Raw genomic sequence first — 24074 nt, 5'->3', positions numbered from 1 at the left:
GCAATTCCCAACATAATACACCTTGTCAAAGAATGTGAAATGTAGGTGAAATGCTTAAAAATCTGAAGGCAGGCCAGTATTTTAAATCATTTTACTTCTTAATATATGTGAACTCTCTTTAAAAATATTTGTATAATCAAAAAGGGAAGAGAAAGAAGGGAAGGGAAGGGAAGAGAAGGGAAGGGAAGGGAAAGGAAGGGAAGGGAAGGAAGGGGGAGAGAGAGAGAGAGAAACAGAGGGAGGAAAGAAAAAGAAAGTCAACTTAACTACGTTAGGACTAACTTCTTTTCTCTTGGCTCTGTGTGTGTACCTACCTAGAATTCTAATTTCTGCATCTGTGAGTCTCCAGTGTTTCAGCCCAAGTCTGACCAGTTGGGGGGCCCCCTCCAGTTGCTCCAACAGCCTTGTCAGGCTGAGCCGTACATCACTCCACCAGGGCAACATCAACACAGTGAGCTCTTCCAGGATGTGCAGCCTGCCAACTTGAAACACCAGGGACTGGTTCAGGAATTGGATCCATCGCAAAACTGACGAAGGGATGTGGGAGCCTCCTCAGGGTGCAGTGAGAATCGACTTGTTTTTCGATTACTATTTTTACGGAAAGTGCTCAAGAATATACAAACATTATTCAGGATAGTGTAATGAAACTGTACATACGAATAGGCCAACTTTCAGCAAACATCAAATCATGGACAATCTTGCTTCATTTTCACCAAATTCCTGCCCTTCCATGTTACTTCGAAGCAAATCTCAGTAAGTATGAGTTCTTTTTTAGAAAACATAATCACGATATCATTATTAAACATTAAAAATCTCATCACTAACTCCTTAAGCAAATTTGTCGTAAACATCACTTACTCTCAGACACTAGCTGCCTAGAAGGAGCCTCAGGGGCAGTGAGCAGGTGAAAACTGCTGACTCAAAAGCCATCGGCCTGTGTTCCTTAAGGACAGTTTAAGAAAGGGCTACATGACTTCCTTAAGGTGCATCTAATAAGGCAAAATTGTCGTTCTTACTCAGTTCACGTAGAGCTTCATTTCCATCGTTTTCCAAGTGATTTTCAGATAAATCAAGAATGCTCAGTTTGGCCAAATTGTGAAGATTTTGAGCTGGAAAAAAATTTTAATCCAAAATAAAAAGACTATCAGGAAACTATACGTGCATTTTAAAATATCCTTAAAAAATTCTGAGCCTTTGTCTTCTTTGTGGATAGTACACAAGTCGTTATTTAATTTGATTCATTGGATTATTCCCAAAGGTATCTGGATAGGTATAACCCCCAACTCCCATGATTGTGACCAAATGGATAAATATTTCCTAGTTCTAAGTTCTGACTAATAGACTTCAGCTCACATAAAGCCTGAAGCATCATGAAATATAGTTGTTATGTCACTATAGGAAAGTCACTCCATTTCTCTAAGCCTCAGGGTCTTCATCTTTAGAATGAGGAAGTTAAACTAGCTTTAACTGTGAGATTGTTTCCAATTCTTAAATGCCCTTATTGTGCAGTAGAAACAAAGGGACAAAAAAGATGAGATGAGCTGTTCTTTGTGTACCTCAGTTTAGATGTTTTTGTTAATGTCATAGTTGTGATGTTAACAATAAAAACTTAATAAGATAATAAAAACATGAATCATAAAATGCGATCACTCTAGCTAAGAACTGCTTAGTTCTATTCTTCACTCCAGATGACAGGTATCCCCCCTTTTCCAAAATTAGGTTACACCACTTCACTTTTACAAAAGACATACATTAGTACCTGTTTTTGCTAACTGAAAGAAATCCATGAGTATTTTTGCTTTTACAAAAAAGGAGAAAAGCGAAAATAGTGTTCACCATTTGTTCTGCAGGGAGCCTTACAGAGGCAACGAGAGGGGCCCCGCCAGCTCCTTCCTGGGAACCACACCCACATCTCAGCATCGAGCCGCCAGAGCTTTGAACTACGTGGGTGAGTATCTTTGCTTGATTTCGATTTATTTTGTGCATCTGTGTTAGCAAGTGAGTCCTAAGGTATCAGAAAAGCCTAAGAGAGGTTGTGTTTTGGTTATATTTTACCTAAAAGGTAAAATATTTTCCATAAAAGTTAATGGTAATTGCTTCTTTGCTTAATGCCATCTCGGTTTACCAAAGTTTTCGTAGGAATACTGTACTTTCTGACAGAGGGGAAGCTTGTATTGATCATGGTTGCGTAATCTACTTGAAGTTTTTCCTATCAAGACTGATTAGAAAAATCTCCTTTAAAAAAATGAGTCAAGTTTTTCATGAATATATACTCTTGTTACAATATTAGCTGTTATTATTTTTAATCAATCATATGAATCCTTTTCTTAGAGTAAAATATCTTTGAGGGGTTGGTGCTTTAAAATAAAAAAACCTATGGAACTCCTCTTAAAAGAGTACATTTGCTATTTTTAGTTCTAAACATGTCTCTCCCCAGTGACAAGTAAAGAAGTAAAGGAGGAGTGTGCTTGTCATTCTCAGACTCCCAGTGCTTTTCCAGCCTTTTCTAATCATGGGTTTCTCTAGTTTTTGGTTCATGTTAGCATATAAATAATCTTAGTTATCCTTACAGACTCCTAGCAGGTTTATATTCTATTTTTAAAAAGGTTATACCATCTTTTTTCTCAAAATCTAAATATAATAAACATCTGAATTGAACCTAACCAGTTTATCCAGTAATATGCAAAGATCTTTCCATACTTGGTATGCATACCCTTGGGGAACTCAAAAGACTCAACTCTTATATTAGTAATACACATCAACGCTATTTTAACAGAGCAGTGGGTAAGAATTGGAAGGTCTCAGAACATTTAAGGAAATTCTTCTCTCTGCTTTTCAATCATTTCTCTATCTAGTCATCCAAATATTTATTAAGCAATAATTATATTACAGGATATGTGCCAAGTTTCAAGTAGCTACTTATTTTCTTCCTCTTCATCTTCTCTTAAAATTATAACATCTTCAATAATTCTGAAATTCTCTATTATCCATCTATAGTACAGTTTCATTTCAACCATGGCGAAAAATCATTAAAAGCAGGCGAGATATTACCTAGCAGTCTTTATTATCTTTTCCAGTTTCTCTAAAACCGAAATTTCCTCTTGAGAGGAGCACGCATTACTATAAAAGTATCATATGTTCTCTCTTAAACTGTTCTTGTTCAGCTAATGCAGGCAATAGTTACCTAGGGTTTTCACAGCATTTGCCGACAGGCAGCAGGAAACTAATTGAATTTCTTCAAGATCACAGGGTTCGGCTGACAGAGACTTTACTATATAATGCATTCCCTCCCCAATGTCAGACAAGTGGGTCAAACGAAGTAAACACATATTCTTCAGGTTTGTTAGACCTTCAGCTGCAAAAAGAAGGAAAGGAAATGCATTAAGATACCAAGTTAATTTGATTTTACCTCCCATTAATGGGCTGAAAAGAAGACCAAGAACAATTGCACGAGCCCTTGCCATACTCTTTTTGTCGAAACCTTGAGTTATAAAAATCCAAAGAGAGTAATTTTTCTTTCAACTATGACTTTCATACACAAAGATCACTTACATGGAGATCATTCTCTTAGTAGCATGATAAAAACTATAGTAAATGTGTAGTATTTTAATGGGTATCAACGGGTACCTTTACCATAACTTTTTTCATAGAATGAGGTCTTCTGAATGAGCACTCTCTCCTCAGAATCTCCAAAAATTTTAGACGGGGTGGAGGCTGAATTCGGAGGGGCAGCATGGAGACTTCAGTTCCTAGGTATGCTTCTTGCGTAACTGTTTACAGCCTCAAAAGAGCCCTGCTTGTGATTGCAATGATATCGGGCCTCCCTGCTGCTTTACAATGAAGACCACATCCAATGCAGCATGCTCCACCAGGAGAAAGATTTATCTTATGTCCATAGTACAATAGAAAACATTCTAAAATACCCCTCATTCTTAGGTGTAAAGCTGATGAGGACTTGAGGATTGATTAGGCATACCTTTGTGTCATTAAAATATTTCTTTATCTTTATGGTACTCTAACCTAGAAGAAAGAAATATACTGTTTTCATAATATCTGCCTTACAGAACTTTGAACTTTGGGAAGGTTGCCGATAGTGTATGTAATGTATTGAGTATAGTGCCTGGCACATAGTAAATGAATATTAATTGTTGTCTTGGGAGCACACATAGCTCAGAGGTTGTGAACATCATGAGCCCTGAAGCCATTTTCATTCCTGGATCCCGTACTTAGTAATAATTGTGTAACCTCGGGACTATTGTGAGGATACAATGAGAAGAATTATGTAGAAGTGCCTCGCGTATAGTGCTAACCTATTACACAGTAATTCTTTAATAAACAGTAAATTTAGACCAGTTTATTCAAGTCCAGACTTCAATTCCTTAATAGTAGAACCAGATTGTCTCAGATAGGTGTTTTTGAACTCTTTCTATCAATTGGTGAGAACTTAGGCAAGTCAGTAAACTTCCAGTTTCCAGGGGCAGTAAAATGAGAAAGTTAAACTGGGTGCTTTCAAGCTCCTTCGAGCTCTGATATTCTGTGTAACTCATAGGCATGCAATAAATGTTTTCTGAACTCTGAATTAATTTTATTACTGTCATGTAATGAAAAAAAAGACAGCCATGTTTTAACTATAGGCTAGGGTTGTCTTTAGGCAAGAAGAATGAAAAAAAACAAGGCTGAGGAGCATTTAATTGAGGGCTCAAACAGGGGGAAAGAAAGAGCCAATAAAATAAAATAAACAAAAAGAAAAAGAGCCCCGCTCCCCTCAACCAAAAAAAGGCAGGGACATTGGGGGGAAAAGTTTCAACAGGAATCCTCCCTGAACTGGAAGACAAATCATGTGTTCTGCTGGGGTTCCTGAAGTTTTCTTGGTCCACATTCATTCTTGTGTTTCATTGCATCGATGAAGTTTTATTTAATTAAAGTTAAAACCACAGTATAAACTTTTTATATTGTTGATATGCTTTAAATACAAATATAGTCAATAATTTATGAAGTTTTATTTAATTATGAAACCACAGTATAAATGCTTTACATTGTTTGTATGCTTTGAATCAACCAGGAGATAAAAACGTATCATGGCTTCTGTCCTCAAAAGGGTTACAATATAGTGGTGTAGAATTTACATAAAATGGTGCTGAAGGATTGGAATGGGAGTGGAGAAAACTGTCTAGGAACACCAATGTAGTCACAAATACATAAAGGCATTCTTGTCATATATAGATACAGCCAGCATCAGAGTCCTGAGTTAACTGTTCTTACTATCAAACTTACATTGATAAAAAATTAGAGAAAACAAAAATCTGACCTAGTTTTATAGCATCTTCCTCATTCATCTTAATGTTATCCAGTGTAAGCTTCGTAAGGTTCGTCAAATTACCCAAACTGTCAGTTAGACCACCTGCCAAAAGAAAAGAAATTGGACTGTGCTCAGCTGATATTTACTAAATGTCTGTTACCAATTAAAAGATTTTAGTTGTCACCATCAACAAGAAATGTTCATGAAATTGACACAAAAATGTATGTTTTTGGTCAGAGATGGACATCTTCCTTAGCTAAAAGCATGTTCTCAAAACATAATGGAACCATATTGTAAAATAATAACTGAAAGATAACAGGGAAATCTCCAAACACTTTACACAACACACTTCTAAATGAGCATGAATCAAGTAGGAAGTCTCAAGGAAAATTAGACAACATTTTGAAAAATACAGAAATTTAAAAAATATATCAAAATCTGCAACTAACAGACTGCTTAGAGGGAGGTTTATATTATTGAATACTTATATTACAAATGAGGAAAGGTCTCCTCTGAGACCTTACTACTTAAGAAATAAGAAAAACAAAATAAACCCAATGCTGGAAGAAGAAAGAAAATAATAAAGATCAAGACAGAAATCAATAAAAATTGGAAACAGATAAATAATAGGAAAAAAATCAATGAAAAAAGTTGTATCTTTGAAAAGATCAATAAAATGGATAAAATTCTAGCAAGACTAACAAAGAAAAGAGGAAGAACAAATTACCAGTATCAGAAATGAAAGAGGATATCACTACAAAGACTGCAGATGTTAAAAGAATAGAGATTAATGTGAACTAATCTACACACATAAATTTGACAACATAGAGAAAATTGCCCAATTTTTTGAAAACCACAAACTACTAAAACACACACAACATGACTTAGGTAACGTGAATAGTCCTATACAATTATCAAGGAAATTGAATTTGTAGTTTACAATTTTCCCCCCAAAAAAAATCTGCAGGCACAGATAATTTAACTTGCAAATGCTACCAAACATTCAAAGAAGAAATAACACCAATTGTATAAATCACTTCCAGAAAATAGAAGTAAAGGGAATAATTCCCAACTCATTTTATGAAGCTACCATTACCCAATATGAAACCCAGACCAAGAGAATAAAATCAAAGGAAATCAGGCCAATATCACTAATGAACACAGAAGTAAAAATCCTCAACAAAATATTGCCAAGGAATCCAGTCATATGTAAAAAGAATATGATACTACCACTTACGTGGGCTTCATACGAAGAATGCAGGGCAATATTTGGGACTTAATCCATGTAATTCACTATATTAACAGTCTAAAGAAGAAAAACTACATGATCATATAAATTGATGCAGAAAAAATAGTTGACACAATCTAACATCCATTCATAATAAATATTCTCAGCAACCTAAGAAGAGAAGGAAACTTCCTCAACCTGATAAAAGGCATCTACAAAAAAACAAACAAACAAAAAAAAACTACAGTTACCATCATACTTAATGGTGAAAGTCTGAATACTTTCTCCCTAAGATCAGGAACAAAGTAAGACGTTCACTCTCACCTCTCCTATTCAACACTGTACTGCAAATTATAACCAGTGCAATAAGGCAAGAAAATAAAATAAAAGCAAAACGAATTAGAAAGGAAGAAACAAAACTGTTGTTTTTGGAGGTGACATAATTGTCTATGATAAAAATTTCAAGGAATCTACCAAAAAAAAAAAAAAAAAAGAAAATCCCCCAAAAACTCCTAGAACTAGTAAATGAGTTTAACAAAGGTGCAAAATACAAGATGAACACACAAAAACCAATTGTATTTCTATCTAATAGCAATAAATAATAGGCAACCAAAATATTTTAACATACCATTTATAATAGCTCCAAAAGAATGAAAAAGTTAGGTATAAATTTAATAAAGCATATACAGGATGAACATGATGAAAACTACAAAATGATGATAAAAGAAATGAAAGAAAATATAAAAACTTGGAAAGAGGAAAGCACGCAAATGGATCAAAAGATTCAACATGATAAAGATGTCATTCTCCCTAAATTGGTCTGTAAATAATGTAATTCCAACCAAAATTTCAGGAAGTTTTTGATGATATAAACAAGGTGATTGTTTACATGGAAAGGAAAAGGAACTAATATAAAAAAAGTTAAAAAAAAAAAAAAGAAAGAATAAACTTGGAGAAATAACACTACCCAATTTTATGACTTACTTTAAAGCTACAGTTACTACTACAATGTGGTATTGGCAAGAGGTAGACAAACATATTGGCAAGTGATAGGTCAATAGAAGAGAGTCCAGAAATACATCCACATAATTATAGCCAAATGATTTTGGACAAAGGTGCAAAGGCAATTCAAACGTGAAAAAATAGCCATTTCAATAAATGGAACAACTGGATATCCATAGGCAAAAAGTGAACCTTGATAGAACCTTCACACCTTATACAAATGCTTACTCAAAATGGACCACAGATCTAAATGTAAAACATAAAACTTTGAAAAGATAGGAGAAAATCTTCATGACTTGAGGTTCAGCAAAAAATTCTTAGACATGACTCATAAAAGAAAAAATGGGCTGCAACAAAATTTAAAACTTTCGTCGTATGAAAGATACTGTTAAGAAAATGGAAAGACTAGCTACAGATTGGGAGCAAATATTTTCAAATCAGCTGTGATTTGAATGACAAAGGACTGTATCCAGAATATATAAAGAACACTCAAAACTCAACATTTAGAAAACAAGTAACCCAACTGAAAGATGGGTAAAAACTTGAACAGACACTTCACATAACGGGATATATAGTTGGCAAACTAGCACGTGATAGGTTTTCAACTTTTATCAGTGAACTATGATGAGATAACACTACACACATAATTATAGTTGCTCCACTTCCTTACCAGCATTTAATATTGTCTGTTTTTATTTCCTTATTGTAGAATGACAAAAATAGAAAAATACGGAGAATACCTAATGCTAGTGAGAATGCAGAGCAACTAAATCTCTCATATATTGCTATTGGAAATGTAAAATGATACAAACTGGATAACAGTTTGGAAGTTTCTTTAAAAGTTAAACAAACACTTGTCATATGGCTCAGCAATCCCACTTCTAGGTGTTTGCCCAGGTAAACTGAAAATTTATTTTCAAACAAAAATCTGCATGAAAATGTTTATAGTAGCTCTATTCATAATTGCCCAAACTGGAAATAACCTACATGTCTTTCAATGGGGACTAGAAAAACTATGGTATATCCATATAATGGAATACTGTTTAGGAATAAAAAAGGATGAACTAGGAAGAATATGAAGAGACTTGGAGGGCAAAAATAGAAACAAACTTTGGGTATAAATGACAGGGAACTGGATTTTAGCCAGAAGAAAGAATAAGCACTGATTACAATCAAATGCCAAAGGGGCCAGGGAGATAATGTTATTACAAAAAGTAGAACAGGTGGGCTCTGTGCCACCTGGAGATTTTGTGTCTTGTCCAAAGAGCATAGGAGCAAATCATAAGGCTCTCACAATTTGTTACCAAGTGAGGATGTGAGACCTCAATTGCCAAATCTACAATTTTCAAGAGAAATGAAGAACTTGTATTTTCACATGATACCTCCCAATTTCAAAATGCTGACAACTCTTTCAGGAAGAAGAGTCATGGTTCGGGGATGGGAAAGGGAAGGAGACTTTTCATTATAGGTTGTTTTATAATTTGGACCACATGAATTTATTACTCAAAACATACATTTTAAAAATTAAGGCAAAATATTGGCAAACATTAAAAAGAGAATTCGAAACAACTCTTAACTCACAGAAAATTTCCTCTGCATGTGACAAGTGAGGCAGAGCTTGTGATTGGAAACTAATCCTAGATTACAGTCTAGCAAGGGTCCTGCCAGCCATAGCTTCTTCCCACCTCACAGCAGCCCCTGCTCCCAGCAACAGGGCTGATCTACACAGATAGGACAGACACTCATCTTTAGAGCTATTCTGAATTTGGGGAAAACTCCCCTTTATCTAAAAAGATTGCCCCGCATGTGTGTGTCTGAAGTCGGAAATTTCTTCAGGTTAGACAAAATCTACATATTTTGTTTCCAAAATGAACAATACTTGGGGCTGGGGTTTGTTCTGCAATTTTCCTAGCTGAGAATCTAGTAGCACAATTAGCGACTAGCTCCAGTAGGTAACTAGGTTAATGGCTAGGTTTCCTCCCAGATTTGAAGGGGGAAAGGGTGCCACTGGCAGGAAGCAGTGGGTGCTGGGTGGAGATAGAGATGCTGAGAAAGGGGAGAGTTTACTGAAGACAAGCTTAACCATTAAATACACGCATGCACGCAGGCACGCACACACCCTTTACTACCGTGTTTCCCCGAAAATAAGACCTAGCCAGACAATCAGCTCTAATGTGTCTTTTGGAGCAAAAATTAATGTAAGACCCGGTCTTATTTTACTATAAGAGCGGGTCTTATATAATATAATACTGGGTCTTATATAATATAACGTAATTTAAGACTGGGTCTCGTATTAATTTTTGCTCCAAAAGACGCATTAGAGCTGATAGTCCAGCTAGGTCTTATTTGGGGGGAAACACAGTATATAAACTATGTAACCAGTCAATCAAACTGTATAGCTTCAGCTCTGGAAATCCTCCCAATCTGACAGTCTTCCCCCACATGGACCTCTCTCTTCAGCTCTCCCACTTCCCTTCCAAATCCTGACACCTGGTAGAAGCTGTTAGAAAATTTAAAGCAAAATTATATGATATCTAGTATTTCCATGGTACTTAACCAGATTGTAGTATAGCTTCAACTTCTTATGTTTACAATACCTGGCAGCCGTTGAGTCTGTAGGTTGTGAATACTCAAGGTTTTCAGGTTCGTCACAGATGTGATGTGCTGCTCGTCTTCTATGGTGAGAGGACTGGCTTCCACCATGAGGGAATGAATGTTCTTACAGGTGCTGAGAACCAAACTGAGGCTTCCAACCAAGCCAGCACATCTCTTAACATACAACCTGAGGCTTGTAGCAGAGCTGACTATCTTCCCCAGATATTTGATATCTTGCTTATTCAACTTGCTGAAATCCCGGAGTGTGACCTCCAGAGTCTTGAATTCCTGCTTCCAGTTGAAGAACAGAGACACGGCCCTGCCAGGAATGCAGGTTTCTGAGGACCCTCCCGTGTGCATCCTGCTTCTGTCCTCTGTGGTCTTGTCCCGCAAAGCTGTGGCTGCTCCGTAGAAGTCCAGTTTAATGAAGTCCAGAGCACTTGCACAATTAGGCAAGTGTTCAAAGAAGTCAAATAAGTAATCAGGGATGCTCTCCGAGTTGATATATAAGCTTTTACCACGAAAGAAAGCTTCAAACTCTTCACTCAGGGCTGATTTGGATATACTCTCCTGGAATAAATTGATGCCACACTCTGTAAAGGAATTGATGTTTATGGCTTTCAGAATTTCTTGCATAGCAGTGCTTCGCTCATTTTGTATAGATTCCTGCCTCCAGAGAGGCCTCTTGGGGATGGAAAGCCCAAAGAGGCTGCCGTGCTGATACACTGCTGCAAGGTGTTTCAGAACAATCTTGGTGGCTTCAGCAGATGACCCACACGTATAGAGGAGCAGGTTGCTGTACTTGGATGTAATGTCTGAAATGGTAACCATTTTCTGCAAGTGACTGTTCCCCTTGGTCACCTCCTCTGGCTCCCGAGATATCAGCAAACTGCTGAGTCTGCGTCCCGCTATGTACTCCTGGAATGACTTATGAAAGAATTTATACTTTGGCTTGAACCGTTGAGCTGTGTATTTGCAGAGAAGTCCTGTCATCAGTAGGACATCCTCATTCACACCGGACACGTCCTCTGGTTCAAAATCAAACCTGTGGGAGAACACGCCCTCCAGAGCTAGGTCTCCACAGTGGTCCAGGCTGCGAGTAAAATCACCGGCAGTCACCCCTTTACATCTGTGCTTGTTTTTATGGATCAGCAAGTCAAAGAAGGTGCAGAACAGCGTTGTTTGTGTGTGAGAATGGAACTCACTTTCCCCCATCTGGATTGCACAAGTGATGACCACAAAGAGAGGGGTCTTCATCAGATTCCGCAAGCGCCTGGACTTCTGAATTTGTAGTACCAAGCCTTCAGCAAGCTCCTTTATCAGTACTTCCCGGATGAGAGCCTGGGCACTCTCCTCCATCATATCCCCCAGCTCAGCAGTCAGGGCACCGAACTGCCTGATGTGCCTCAGGCACTCAGTGGTGGTGGTGACGATGACCATATTCTTGAAGCGGTGATTTTCCTTTATCAGGGCTTCGATTTCCGGGCAGTTCTGGGCCTTGAATTCATTGTAACCATCCAGGAGAAAAAGAACCTTCTGGCGTAGTTTTAGCAGCATGGCCATGAAAGTCTGCTTCCTAATCGTGTCAGGTATGTCCACCAGTTGATCACACAGGGTTTCGAAGAGTCCACCTTGGGCCATACTCAGACGGAGAAAGAAGACTAATTTGAATTGTGTCAGAGCGCTGCACTTTCCGGAGGCCCAGAGCATGGCGACTCGCTGGAGCAGGGTGGACTTCCCTTTGCCCGATTCCCCTTCAATGATGCAGGGGCTCTGAAGAGTGTCCAGCAGACCAGTCAGGGTCAGCTGCTCCAGACGGTGATGGCGTTGGTCCTTCCTCCATAGAACAGGTTCTGTGAAGGTGCTTTTCAAATTGAAAATAATGTCAATATCTTCCCCCAGCGGGTAGAAGTTCAGAAAAGAGGGGGTGTGGTATAAATACTTTAAGTCCTGAGCCAAATCATCTAAGTCTCCTTCTGACATCTGGTGAAAAAGACCTGTGAGAGAAGAGGTGAGATTAAAGAGGACCCAGTTCTACGTCTCCCCAGAACCTAGAGTTCAGGAGGATGAAGGTGGAATACTGCTGATAATTTTCCACTCATGATTTTAATTTCCTTCCCCAGTTCTAGGCCAGCACAAGGGGTTCCAGACATTTACTCCTGCTTTTGTATGTCACCCTTTACCTTTCCTCCCCTTTTGCCTTCTGTTTGCTCCTTTCCACCCCCAAATCTTATAGCAGCTGAGTGGAAACAGGAGGAGCCTGTGTTTGGGTTAAGGAAAGTACATGAGAAGAGTCAGGAGATGGCTGAGAATGATGGCTGCGGGTAACTTTCAGCATATCAAGACTTAACCTCGATTAAAACCTGACATGAAATAATTTACCAATTTAAAGAAATAGAAAACAAAATTACTATTCATGAAAAGCAGAATCACGCTCCTTCAGTCAGTCAGGCTGTCTTTACCACAGTTCTTGGATCATGGAGCAGGTGGTCACCGAGCCACCCCTCTCACAGGCAGCCCTCATCAGACTAAGGAGTGGCACTACTGCAGGGACTTACGTGCCTTTATTGTCCAGCGCGATTTTGAAGTGAGACTATACACTAACTCATTTCTTCCCTGACCCTGGAGTGACTCACCGGCTTCATCATCAATTGCTCTAATAGGAGTTTTCTCTGAGCATGGCTGTGCTTTTCCTTACCATGACCAAAGCCCACCACCTGGTGACATGACGAGGGAGGAGAACAGAGGCTCCGTCGTGGGGATTATGGATCGTCGTCATGGTTTAGTGGTGGAACAGATACAAGCAAATAGATACTTACTTTGTCCATTCAAGTCCTGAAACAGAGGATAGTTCCACTTTTCAAGGGATTGAAGAAAGAGGTTACAGGCTTCTGGACCCTTCTTCAAAATCATGTGGATGATCCCTCTTGCTGCATCCTGCTCCACCTTCTCACAGCAAATGATGTTTACTTCTTCAAAATTCAGAATATTCCATACAAATAGCTCATCCACAACTTGCTTTATAACAGTCATTCCCATCCTTTGAATGAGGACTTGACTATTCTCCTTTAGGAAATTCACTGAGGAGATGGGGGAAGTATACATATTTATTTGTGTCCATAAAATGTGCATATGAGCATCATGTTGCCAGAGCATCGGGGTCACACATTTTTTTCCTTTGGACCCACGCTGAGTTATGGAGATGCCAAATACTTGAATTCCAGGCCCTAAAGAAAAGCTCTGCAAAGCCATTCATCCCTAACCCCTGAGTCCTTGGTGAGCAAGATGGTTCTTCTTTGGTAATGAAGTAAAGTGAGCACCCTTATCCCCCAGTATAAGAGGGTTCCCAGGGAGGTCTTAGTGGGCTTTAGAGTCATGAGACAGGCCGAGGATCTGCCCGTTGATACCATCTGTCTAACCTTGGAAAGACACTAAACCTCTTGGAGCCTATTCAATGCGGTGCTGCCAAGTGTTGAACACACTTGGGGTAAAGGCCCTAATTCATAGCACTTACCAATCTCCATGTTATAAATATTCCAACAATGGTTGATTTGAAAGCTTGTAGTATATGCCAACTGGCTAACAAAAATCATGAAAATGCAACTATCAGGTCTCACAAAACAGTAAGAACCAGCTCCAGTACACTGGTTCCTTATCTGTACAGCGGGGGTTGAGAACAGTATTTAACTTATGAAATTATGAGAATTCATGGATAGTAGCTCATACAAAGTCATAGCTTAATACATCTTAGCTACTATTTTTAGCCATTATTCTGCTGTCACCATCAGAAGGAGTAACATATTTTCTCTCCCTAGCATTTAGTCTTTTGTGAAGACTATCACTGCGAAACAGTTGTCTGTATCCAGTATAAACACTCTAAATCTCTCATAGTCCCTGGAGAAGCTATGTCATTTCTGTGTCTGGCTCTCCAACTTCTAACATTGAAACGCAGACCACGCTGTACCCAGGCAGTCCGTGACAGCTTGGCAAAATGTCTCCCTGGTTTTTCACTCTCAGACACTGTCTGCACTAGTTTTCTTTCTGGGCTAGGCTGCCCCTGGTTTTCAAATCTTTCTTGACTCAATGCAAGTGGATTTGCTCCTCCCAAAGGCCTTGAGTCCTCTCTGGTCTAAAATGCATCATCAGGCACTCCAGTCCCCGCAATCCTACCCCAGCTTGCCTTTCTCTCCATCACAAGTCTCTACTACTAACCTCGGCTGGAATGTTACCACATCCCTGTCTACACGTCCTGTCAGCAAGTCTTTTCTCTCTCCCTCTGGGGTCTCATCTTTTCTCTTGGCTTCGACATCCTCCTTAGGGAGATGACTGTTAAGTCTGTCTAGTCACGGTCTTCATTTTACAGCTGCAGAAATGTCGCCTCAGAAAGGCCTAGAGACCTCCACAAGGCTTGTTCCTATTACTAATCGTGGTGTATCTTCCTGTGTATGGAACTACCATACTCCTCTCTTATCAAGTAGTTAGGTGAAAACAATACTGCTCATTCATTCATTCATTCAGTATTCATTCTTACCAGAATAACTCTTTGTCTAGACCAGTGCTGTACAGTAGAATTTTCTGAGACGAAGAACATGTTCTATGTCTCTGCTATCCAATAGAGTAGCCAGTAGCCACACGTGGCTATTGAGCACTTGAAATGTGGCCAGTGCGACTGTACCACTGAATTTTAAATTTTATTAATTTTTATTTATTTAAATTCACATTTAAATAGACAGATGGCGAGTGGCCACTACATTGGATAGCACAGGTCTACATCCAGTAATCAAAGCAGAAAGAGTTACATTTTTGTTGCCACTTAGATCTACACTATGTTTCTTCACAATGATCTTGATAAGTATAGCTCTCTGCTGTCTGGCTGGGCAGATACAGCTCAATAGTGAGGCAGGGGACCAATATTTTAAAACATACACCTGGTCATCGTTTGTGTAAGTCCTGTCCTGTTTGTGGTTCTGCCTTTTATCACAGGCTGCCACATTTGTAACTGAATTCTCAAAACCACAGAAGAATATTTATTGGGAATTCCACATATAACTAGTCAGGGGAAGGCATGACTTGATTTTCCATTCAATAGCATAAGTTTTTGGTAACACACTATATAACCAGGCAGATTTTATTTCTAGTATACTTACTTGTTCTGAATAAAAGCTTTCCACCCTACTGTATCTCAAGAGACAGTATTATTTCCAAATGGACAGGTCAAAGATGATCCCAATATTGTCCTCTTCTTTTTGTAAAAGTGCTCTTCATTCTGTAACAAAACAGAACCAGAAACAATCAGGCAGCAACCACTGTCACTTTCGTACTTACTCTTGTTTTTCTCACACCAAATAAGGACACACTATACGTAATATTAAACATCATTTTTTTTCATTTACTGTATTTTTTGAGGCTTTTCCGTATCAGTTATGTATTAAACTGCCTAATTTTTGAAATGAACCTCATTCAGGTATAATTAACAAGCAATGAAATGCAAGGAGCTTTGGCAGATGTACACACCCAAGTCAATGATACCCCAGGTAAGATTTAGAATATTTCTATCACTGCAGAAAGGGCCCTTGTGCCCCTGTATAGTCCATCTCTCCAATTTCCCACCAAAGCAACCACCAATCAGATTCCTTTAAGTTAGTTTTGCCTGTTGTAGAAAGTGATATAAATGGAAAAATGTAGTATGTACTCTTATGTCTAGCTCCTTTCACTTACCATCATGTTTTTGAGATTCGCCTTGTTTCCATGTACTAGTAATTCAGTCCTTTTTATGGCTGAGCAGTATTCCATTTTATGAACAGTTCAGTTTACGTATCAGTTTTCTATTGATAGACATTTGGATTGTTTCCAGTTTGGGGCTATGATGAATGAAGTTATGAACATCCTTGTACAAGTATCTTTGTGGACATATGTTTTCTCTTGCATAAATACCTAGAAGTGAAATTTCTGGGTCATATGGCTAAGTGTATGTCAATTTTATAGAAAGTGCCAAACTGTTTTTCAAAGGGGTTGCACCATTTTACGTGCCCTCCAGCATGTAAAAGCAACAGTTCCAGCTGTTCCAAACCCTCACTAGCACTTGGCGTTATCTGTCTTTTTAATTTTAGCCATTCTAGTAAGTGGGTAGTGGTATCTCATTATGTAGTTTTAATTGTAAATTTTTTTGATGATTAATTATTTCGAGCATGTTTTCATGTAGTTTATTGTTTCCTCATAAATATTTTGTGAAGTATCTATACAAATCTTTTGCCCATTTTACCAACTGGTTTGTCTTTTTTTAATTGACTTTTAAGAGTTCTTCATAGATTCTGGATGCAAATTTTTGTCAGATATATGTATTATGAATATTTTATCCTAATCTGTAGTTGTTTTGATTGTACCTAGGATTTAATTTATAGAGATAACAAATGTCAATGCCAATGAAAGAAGTTTTATTACTTTACAGTTCCTAAAAGAAGGAGGGTGTGCCACACCCCACAGGACCACACAGGAAAGTCCCAGAGTTGATCAGGAGGCAGAAAGAGCAAAGGAGGAAGCTTAGCTCAGAGCATCTCTTATGGTTTTCTCAGGAAGGAACGGGTGAGGCAAGATAGGCAAGTTTGAGCAAGTTTCGGATTGCATAGTTTGAATAATTCGGCAGACTCTGAGCTATATGGGTGGCCCTGGAATGATTTCAGGCAGAAAAAGATTGGCCTGGTGTGTGTGAGTTAAGATGAAGTTGGTGTTTAGGGATATGGTCTTTGGATTGGTTCCTTTGCACATGAAAGGCACACTCACAGGACAAGTTTTCTGTTATACCTAGGAATTAGCTAGTTCTGGAAGGGGAAGTCTCTCCAGGACAGCAAAGCCCCCAAGATGGTAAAGCACCATAAAATTTGAAAATAAAAAACATGATTAATACAATGGTTTTCCTTTATTCTCGTACATATTTTGAAGAGCAAGTCATTTTCATTTTTGTGAGGTCCTACGTATTAATTTTTTCTTCTTTGATTCATGCTATTTGTGTCCTATCTACAAAATCATTGTTATCCTGAGCCACAAATTTTCACCTAAGTTTCTTTGTTAGGTTTACTTTTAGCTTTTAGTTCATTGATCCATTTTGTAAAGAATATTCTTTACCCATAGAATTTGTGTCTATTTCTGAACTCTGTTCTGTTCCATTGATTTATATGTCTGTCCTAATGCCAATATCACACTGTTTTGATTATTGTATCCTTATAATAAGTCTTGAAATCAAGTAGTGTAAATCTTTCAATTTTTTTTCAGAATTGTTTGCATTTTCATATAAATTTTAAAATTCATTTATTGATTTCTATTTTTAAAAGAAGCTTTCGTAAATTCTGGTTTCTAGTTTGACATGTAAGGAAGTCATTACTCCATCATAACATCAAGTAAAAAAAGCTAAATAAACTGAAAATCAGCAACTCTTTTTAGATCTATCAGGGAATTGAGGTCACAGGACAAACTGCAGCCCCAACATTTGAAAGACAGGTGGATACAGAGAATCACAATTTACTGGAGCAGAAAAATCACAAGGTGCAGAAACATACGAACAAAATCTCTGAGGAACCAGTATGGGGGGAGGAAATCCTAAACTGTAATTGAGAAATTGCTAGAGGCTCAGTGTTGACAAGTCTGAGAGTTTTAAAAGCTACAGAAAGGGCCAGTCTTAGGAGGGCCACCATGCTTTTGTGAGGTTTTCCACTAGAAACCCTACCAGGATATTACATTGAAGATCAGAATGGTCCCCTCCTGTTCCCAGCCAGGGAAGGAAAAAAACATTTTGAAATATACACAGAACATTCTGTTTTTCTTAACAAGACCTGCCCTCAAGTGAAATTACTTTACCAGAGCCTCATCTATTGGAATATTATCAGAACCCAACTGACATGGGGGGAGGGAAATACCCAGCTCCAGCCTCCTCTAGCTTTACACATGGGGGAACAGTTTATTTATTTTGCTACGGAGACATTTAAAAGTCACTACTATCACCCCAAAGAAACAAAAGCTTGGAAAACATTAACAGTTCTGGAATATAATGTAACTAGAGTATTTATAAATTTCTGCTAAACATTTAAGACTGTTAATAACTATTTTTTCCTTGTTACCTCATGTGAAAGAAACTTTCTGAAATTAAAAAAATGTTTCAAGTGTTCTTCATTCAACTATAAGCAGATATATTGACAATTCTGGCAGTACTGTCTATTGGACACAAATATGCAAAACGATCCATTTGCTAAAGTCATTGATAAAGTTGCAAAAAGTAAGGCTGAAAAGGGATTTTACTGTTCATTATTATGCTGGACCAATATGTAGGTGTACATTTTTCCTTTTTTTGTACTGCAGTATTTACTCTAGTTTGTTTATTTTTACTGCCATGTTTCTATACATATAAAAGAAAACTGTCACTACAAAACAAAAACAAACAATGAGATTAAAAAATTGACAAAGAACTTGAATAGATATTTCTCAAAAAATGATATACAAATGGCCAACAATCACATAAAAAAATGTTCACCATCACTAATCACTAGGGAAATGCAAATCAAACCCACAATGAGATATCACCATGAACCCAACAGAAAATAACATGTGTTGGCCAGGATGTGGCAAAATTAGAACCTTTACATACGGTTGGTAGGAATGTAAAATGGTACAGCTGTTATGGAAAACAGGTTCAAAAAATTAAAAAGAGAATTACCATATGATCCCGCAATTCCACTTCTAGGTATATAACCAAAAAAATTGAAAGCAAAATCTTGAAGAGATTCTATACACCCATGTTCATGGCATGATTCATGAGAGCCAAGAGGTAGAGTCAACCCAACTGTCAATCAACAGATGAATGGATAAACAAAATATGATATATACATAAAATGGATATCACTCAGCCTTAAAAAGGAAGGAAATCCTGTCACAAGCTACAATATGGTCAGCAAAATAAGCTAGTCACAAAAGGACGAATGCTGTGTGGTTCCACTTATATGCTGCAGTACCTTGAGTAGTGAGTCAAATTCATAGAGACAGAAAAGTAGTATGGTGGTTGCCAGGGGTTTGGGGGAAGGGAAAATAGGGAGTAGATGTTTAATGGATACAGAGTTTCAATTTTATAAGAAGAAAAAGTTCTGGAGATTGATTGTACAACAATGTGAATATACATAACAATACTGAACTGTAGATTTAAAATGGTTGAGATGGTAAATTTTATGCTATGTGTATTATACCACAATTAAAAAAAAATTTAATTACTATCATTAATTTTGTTATATGATTATTATCGAAAATAATGTTATATAAGGGAAGGGGTTTTTTGAAATGATTTGTTTAAATATTGAATATGCTAGGTACATCCAGCCAAGATACAAACAGTCATGCTCTTAAGGCCAACTTTTCATCACTGGAAAAATAAATTAAGAATAAAATGGAACTTCATGTTAGATGGGGCACCAAAGAACTGCGCCCCAGAGCATCTGTATGAAGAGCCTTGCATCTGTATGAAGAGTCTCAGGATCTGAGAGATGAGAGAAACAAGAAAAGCTGTCAAAGGAAGAATGTCTTGTAAATCAGTTTTTCAAACTGGTCAACTCATTAGTGGGTCACAATATCAACTTAAGTGGGATACAATTAACATATTTTTAAAAATGAAATAAAACATCAGAATGCACTGTATTTTTTCATGAAAGTTTTGTTTCAGTTTTTTTATATATCCTGCCACTGGGCAGTGATGTAAGATGTATTTCATGTTGTGACTTGAGGTCAATAAAAGTTTGAAGGTCAGTTCTAGGGTAACCCTGCGGAGGGACATTTAATTCTGCCTGGAAGAGGTGACTTTTGAGGTGTTCTTGAAGAAAATCAAAGTTCACCAAGAAGTTAGGGGGAAAGGCTACCTTTAGGTAGAGGACACAGCATAGGAAGGAACATGAGGGAAAGAGTCTGAATACCAAGATTTGGGACAGCACCTGTTGTGAACAAGGGCCTATTTTGATGTCAGCATTGAGTTCAAATTTTAGTTCTACCACCCACAAGCTGGGAGTATTTGACTGGTACACAGAAAGGACTCAGTAAATAGCATCTTCAATAGATTTTTCCCTCCCTTTCTATGCCCCAGAAAGGCGTGGGTCTGAGAAAAATCAGACCTCCACTGACTGGGTCAGAGTTTAAGTGACAATGGAGAAAAGAGGAAGAAGATAGAAGAAGGAGCCAAGATGTTCCTTATATTCTCGTAAACAGAATAAACTAGTCCGAGAGTTGGTCATGCAGTCCCTTTGTCCGCTAAAACAATCAATAAAAATTGCTACATGGGGCTGACCCGGTGGCTCAGGGTGTTGGAGCTCCATGCTCCTAACTCCGAAGGCTGCCGGTTCGATTCCCACATGGGCCAGTGGGCTCTCAACCACAAGGTTGCCGGTTCAACTCCTCGAGCAAGGGATGGCAACTGGCAACGGCAACAGCAACTGGACCTGGAGCTGAGCTGCGCCCTCCACAACTAAGACTGAAAGGACAACTTGAAGCTGAACAACACCCTCCACAACTAAGATTGAAAGGACAACAACTTGACTTGGAAAAAAAAAGTCCCGGAAGTACACACTGTTCCCCAATAAAGTCCTGTTCCCCTTCCCCAATAAAATCTTTAAGAAAAAAAAATTTCTACATGGATCATCAGGGAGGCATCTTAGCTGATTTTGAACATGCTAAAAATTCATATTCAGTTTGGATATTGGTAGTATTCTTCCTACCCATAGAAAATCTGTGACCGGATCATGGAACCAAATCAGAGACAATTGACTAGTTAGTTATTAATTGTTCTTGAGAATAAAATTAACCCATAGTCTGAAGCTCAGGTCGTCTACTCTCAGTTATCCACTGTCATAAAAGACAGGGTTGTGACCAGTTTGCTCCCCTGGATCGTGGCTGTGAACATGTCCCTACCTCCTTAAGCAAGCGTCCAGAGAATAATTGAATTGCATGGAAGAAGTCCTTTTCCTACATTTGTACTTTGGAAAATAATATTTAGAAGTACAGTAATTCTAAAAAGGGACATTTTCTTCCAAATGGTTACATGAGCTCCTTAGTGAACTGAAGTTCCTCCGGACCCATATAACCCAAATCTATGGATTTGTTCCCACAACTTATGGATGCAATGATGGAAAAGTCATATATAAAGGGAGCAGAGAGGTGGCACGTGGAAGTGGAAAGTGTGTGTAAGCTTTGGCATTGCAGTCCTGAATTCAGATCCTCACTCTGCAGTTTATTAGATGAGTACCCCTTCCTTACAGAGTCTTGCTTTCTTTATCTGAAACACTGACATAATATTTATCTCCTCAGACTGTTGTGAAGATTAAACGGGAAAGTGATTGGGACAGAGGTGATCAGTGGGTGCTGTCTTCCTTTCTAGTAAAAAGGCTCTAGACTAGAATGTTCTTAGATCTCCAATAGACTCCAGAAATCTCACATCTTGTTGTTAATATTAGTGTTGTGAGTGGAATTGTGGTCCCCAAAATCCATATGTTGAAGCCCTAGGCCCCTCAGGACAGGACTGTATTTGGAGACAGAGCCTCTAAAGAGGTAATGAGGTTAAAATGAGGTTGTATGGGTGGGCCGTAATCCAATCTGACTGGTGTCCTTAACAGGACGGTGAGATCTGTACACACAGAGACCCCAGAGATGCAAGCTCAGAGGAGAGACCATGTGAGGACAGGGTGAGAAGGCAGACATCTGCAAGCCAAGGAGAGCAGCCTCAGGAGAAACCAAACCTGTCGACACTGTGATCTTGGATTTCCAGCCTGCAGAACTGTAAGAAAATAACTTTCTGTTGGTTAACAGTCTGTGGCATTTTGTTATGGCAGCCCAAGCGGATTAATACAGTTATTATTATAGAAGTGTGCTGAACTGTTAAGGGAACAATGACAGGAGACCGGTTCTATCCTAGTTCTCTAGACAGTTACCTGCCTGACCTCTCGTCACCCCATTTTCCATCCCTCTAAACCAGGGTTGTAGGATTCATTGAGATAAAGTATATGAAGACCTGATCAACAATAGGTGTCCTGTAAACAGTAACTTCCTTCTCTTCTCTCTCCAGATATCAGGTTTTTCACCAGTAATTCAGGGGATTGGATGGACTAAGTCAAGGGTGTCCAAACTGCGGTCCACGGGCCAACTGTGGCCCGCAATCCATTGTTAATTGGCCCGCAGCAAATTCCAAAAATATATTTAGTTTACTTAAATAAACCAGGAGAGGCAATAGTACTTCACCTCGAGTGAGTGGCCCGGCTGTTTGTGTATTTTACTGCATATGGCCCTTGGTGAAAAACATTAAAAAAAGTTTGGACACCCCTGGAGTAAGTAGTCCCTCCAGGTCTTTTCAGCTCAGCTTCTGCGATTCTAACAACAGTTTTTAGGAACTAGAGTAGGTTTTCCTCCTATAAACCCAAAGTATATTTTCAAAGTCCTTTCTCTCACTTTGTCTCACAGTAAACACAAATCCACTCCTCTGAATGTATATTTAAACATCAATTCTAAGGAACCTATTGAAACCCCACTAGGCAAGACTGACCACCCCTAAAATTTTCCCTGCAGGCAGATTCAACCAGCCATGCAAAACCACAGTCTTCAGTGTTAATTAAGGCTTTTATACCTCCCAGACACAAGCTTTAAAGGAATATAAACCCAAATTTTATAATAATATATGGTTCCAAAACCTACTTAAAACCCCATTCTCTACCCCCACAGTACCTGGCTGAGCAATCCAGTTACCCTCTTCGTGGATCATCAGAAGATGCTTTTAAAATTAAGTTTCTTTTAATTTACTTTTGGTTTCAGAGTGACGCCTGGTGTCACATAGATCTGAGGTCTTCCTTTTCTGTGACCAGGGATTATAAGAGAAGTGCAAACAATGACAAGTATTTTTTGTTGTTTTTTTTCAAAGCATAGTACAAATGGTTTGGACAGAAGTACTACCTATTCAGAAAGGGAAGGTGAGTATAAGTAGCAGTAGGCAGAGAAAGAAGTATATCTTGAGACTTAAAGATGCAAAAGCCAGAAATTTACATGAGGAAAGGAAATACTCATTTGTTTCCTATTTGTCCTTGATATAGGAATCCTATTGCTGTTGATTTATTTATTTTACAGCTTTAAATGAAGCAAAGTATTTTGAACATTTACTTCGTATTATTTTTATGATTAACTAAGAGAACAAGAGAGAGCAATGAAAGTTTGGTTTGTTTGGTTGGTTAAAGCATATTACTACTGCGGTCAAAGTCATGCTTACCACCTGTAGCCTGGCTCCTGGCCGACTTCTAGCACATGCATACTCTCAGTCACCAGGGTCCTGGGTTAAGGTTAGCACACAGCAGATGGATCACCACTATCAGTTCACTCCACTTACATACACAGTGCAGTCTCCTGAATACAAAGAACCACAGACTCCCACTGGCACACCCATATTCAAAGCTGTGTTAATAAACTCCAGGAAGCCACTTTACACCAAGCTCTGGAAATTGTGAAATCTCCAAGTACTTCTCTCTCTTTTTTTTTTAGAATTTTCTTTTCGCTATTGATATACTATTAGGGAGCACTGACAGCTTATTTGTTTTCAATTACAGTTGACATACAATATTATATTAGTTTTAGGTGTACAATATAGTGATTAGACATTTGTATAATTTACCAAGTGATCGGGTATTTCTCTTGAGAACAATATTCTTGCGTAATCTTTCCCCTATCTTTTCACAAATGACTACAAACTTTTTGTTATATAACTTCTCATATCAAAAAGAACATTCTGACATTAACTTAGATCTGACATAGAGGGATATTTAAGTTTTCCCATAAATAAGTTTCTACATTTCAGGTTTTCTATGGGAAAAACAGCAGTGTTTCCCAACTTATGAAGTGGGCTTCTCTGAAGTGAGATCAAGGGCTGTGCTATCATCTGGATTTTTTAAACTT

At 38.2% G+C, this 24074-nt stretch overlaps 1 protein-coding gene across 4 annotated transcripts in view; it reads right to left on the bottom strand.

The window, feature by feature from the left end:
* Positions 1–23600, bottom strand: part of NLRC4 (NLR family CARD domain containing 4) — a 34449-nt gene extending 10849 nt beyond the window's left edge. For 2 of the 4 annotated variants that reach the window (XM_033124719.1, XM_033124722.1), the window contains exons 1-9: positions 23395–23600; positions 22860–22986; positions 15272–15390; positions 12944–13204; positions 10127–12121; positions 5309–5401; positions 3185–3355; positions 1017–1109; positions 315–482 (exon numbers count right to left, since the gene is read on the bottom strand). In XM_033124719.1, coding sequence (XP_032980610.1) covers positions 315–482; positions 1017–1109; positions 3185–3355; positions 5309–5401; positions 10127–12121; positions 12944–13204; position 15272 — 2782 coding nt within the window. In that variant the 5' untranslated portion in view covers positions 15273–15390; positions 22860–22986; positions 23395–23600. Of the gene's footprint in view, positions 1–314; positions 483–1016; positions 1110–3184; positions 3356–5308; positions 5402–10126; positions 12122–12943; positions 13205–15271; positions 15391–21880; positions 21919–22859; positions 22987–23394 lie in introns of all 4 variants that reach the window. The other 2 variants (XM_033124721.1, XM_033124720.1) reach the window with 2 other exon arrangements.
* Positions 23601–24074: the final 474 nt, after the last annotated feature.

Source organism: Rhinolophus ferrumequinum, chromosome 13, assembly GCF_004115265.2.
Source record: "Rhinolophus ferrumequinum isolate MPI-CBG mRhiFer1 chromosome 13, mRhiFer1_v1.p, whole genome shotgun sequence".
Taxonomy (NCBI): Eukaryota; Metazoa; Chordata; class Mammalia; order Chiroptera; family Rhinolophidae; genus Rhinolophus; species Rhinolophus ferrumequinum.
Note: the sequence above shows the minus strand (reverse complement) of the source record. Positions and strands in the feature narration are given on the sequence as shown.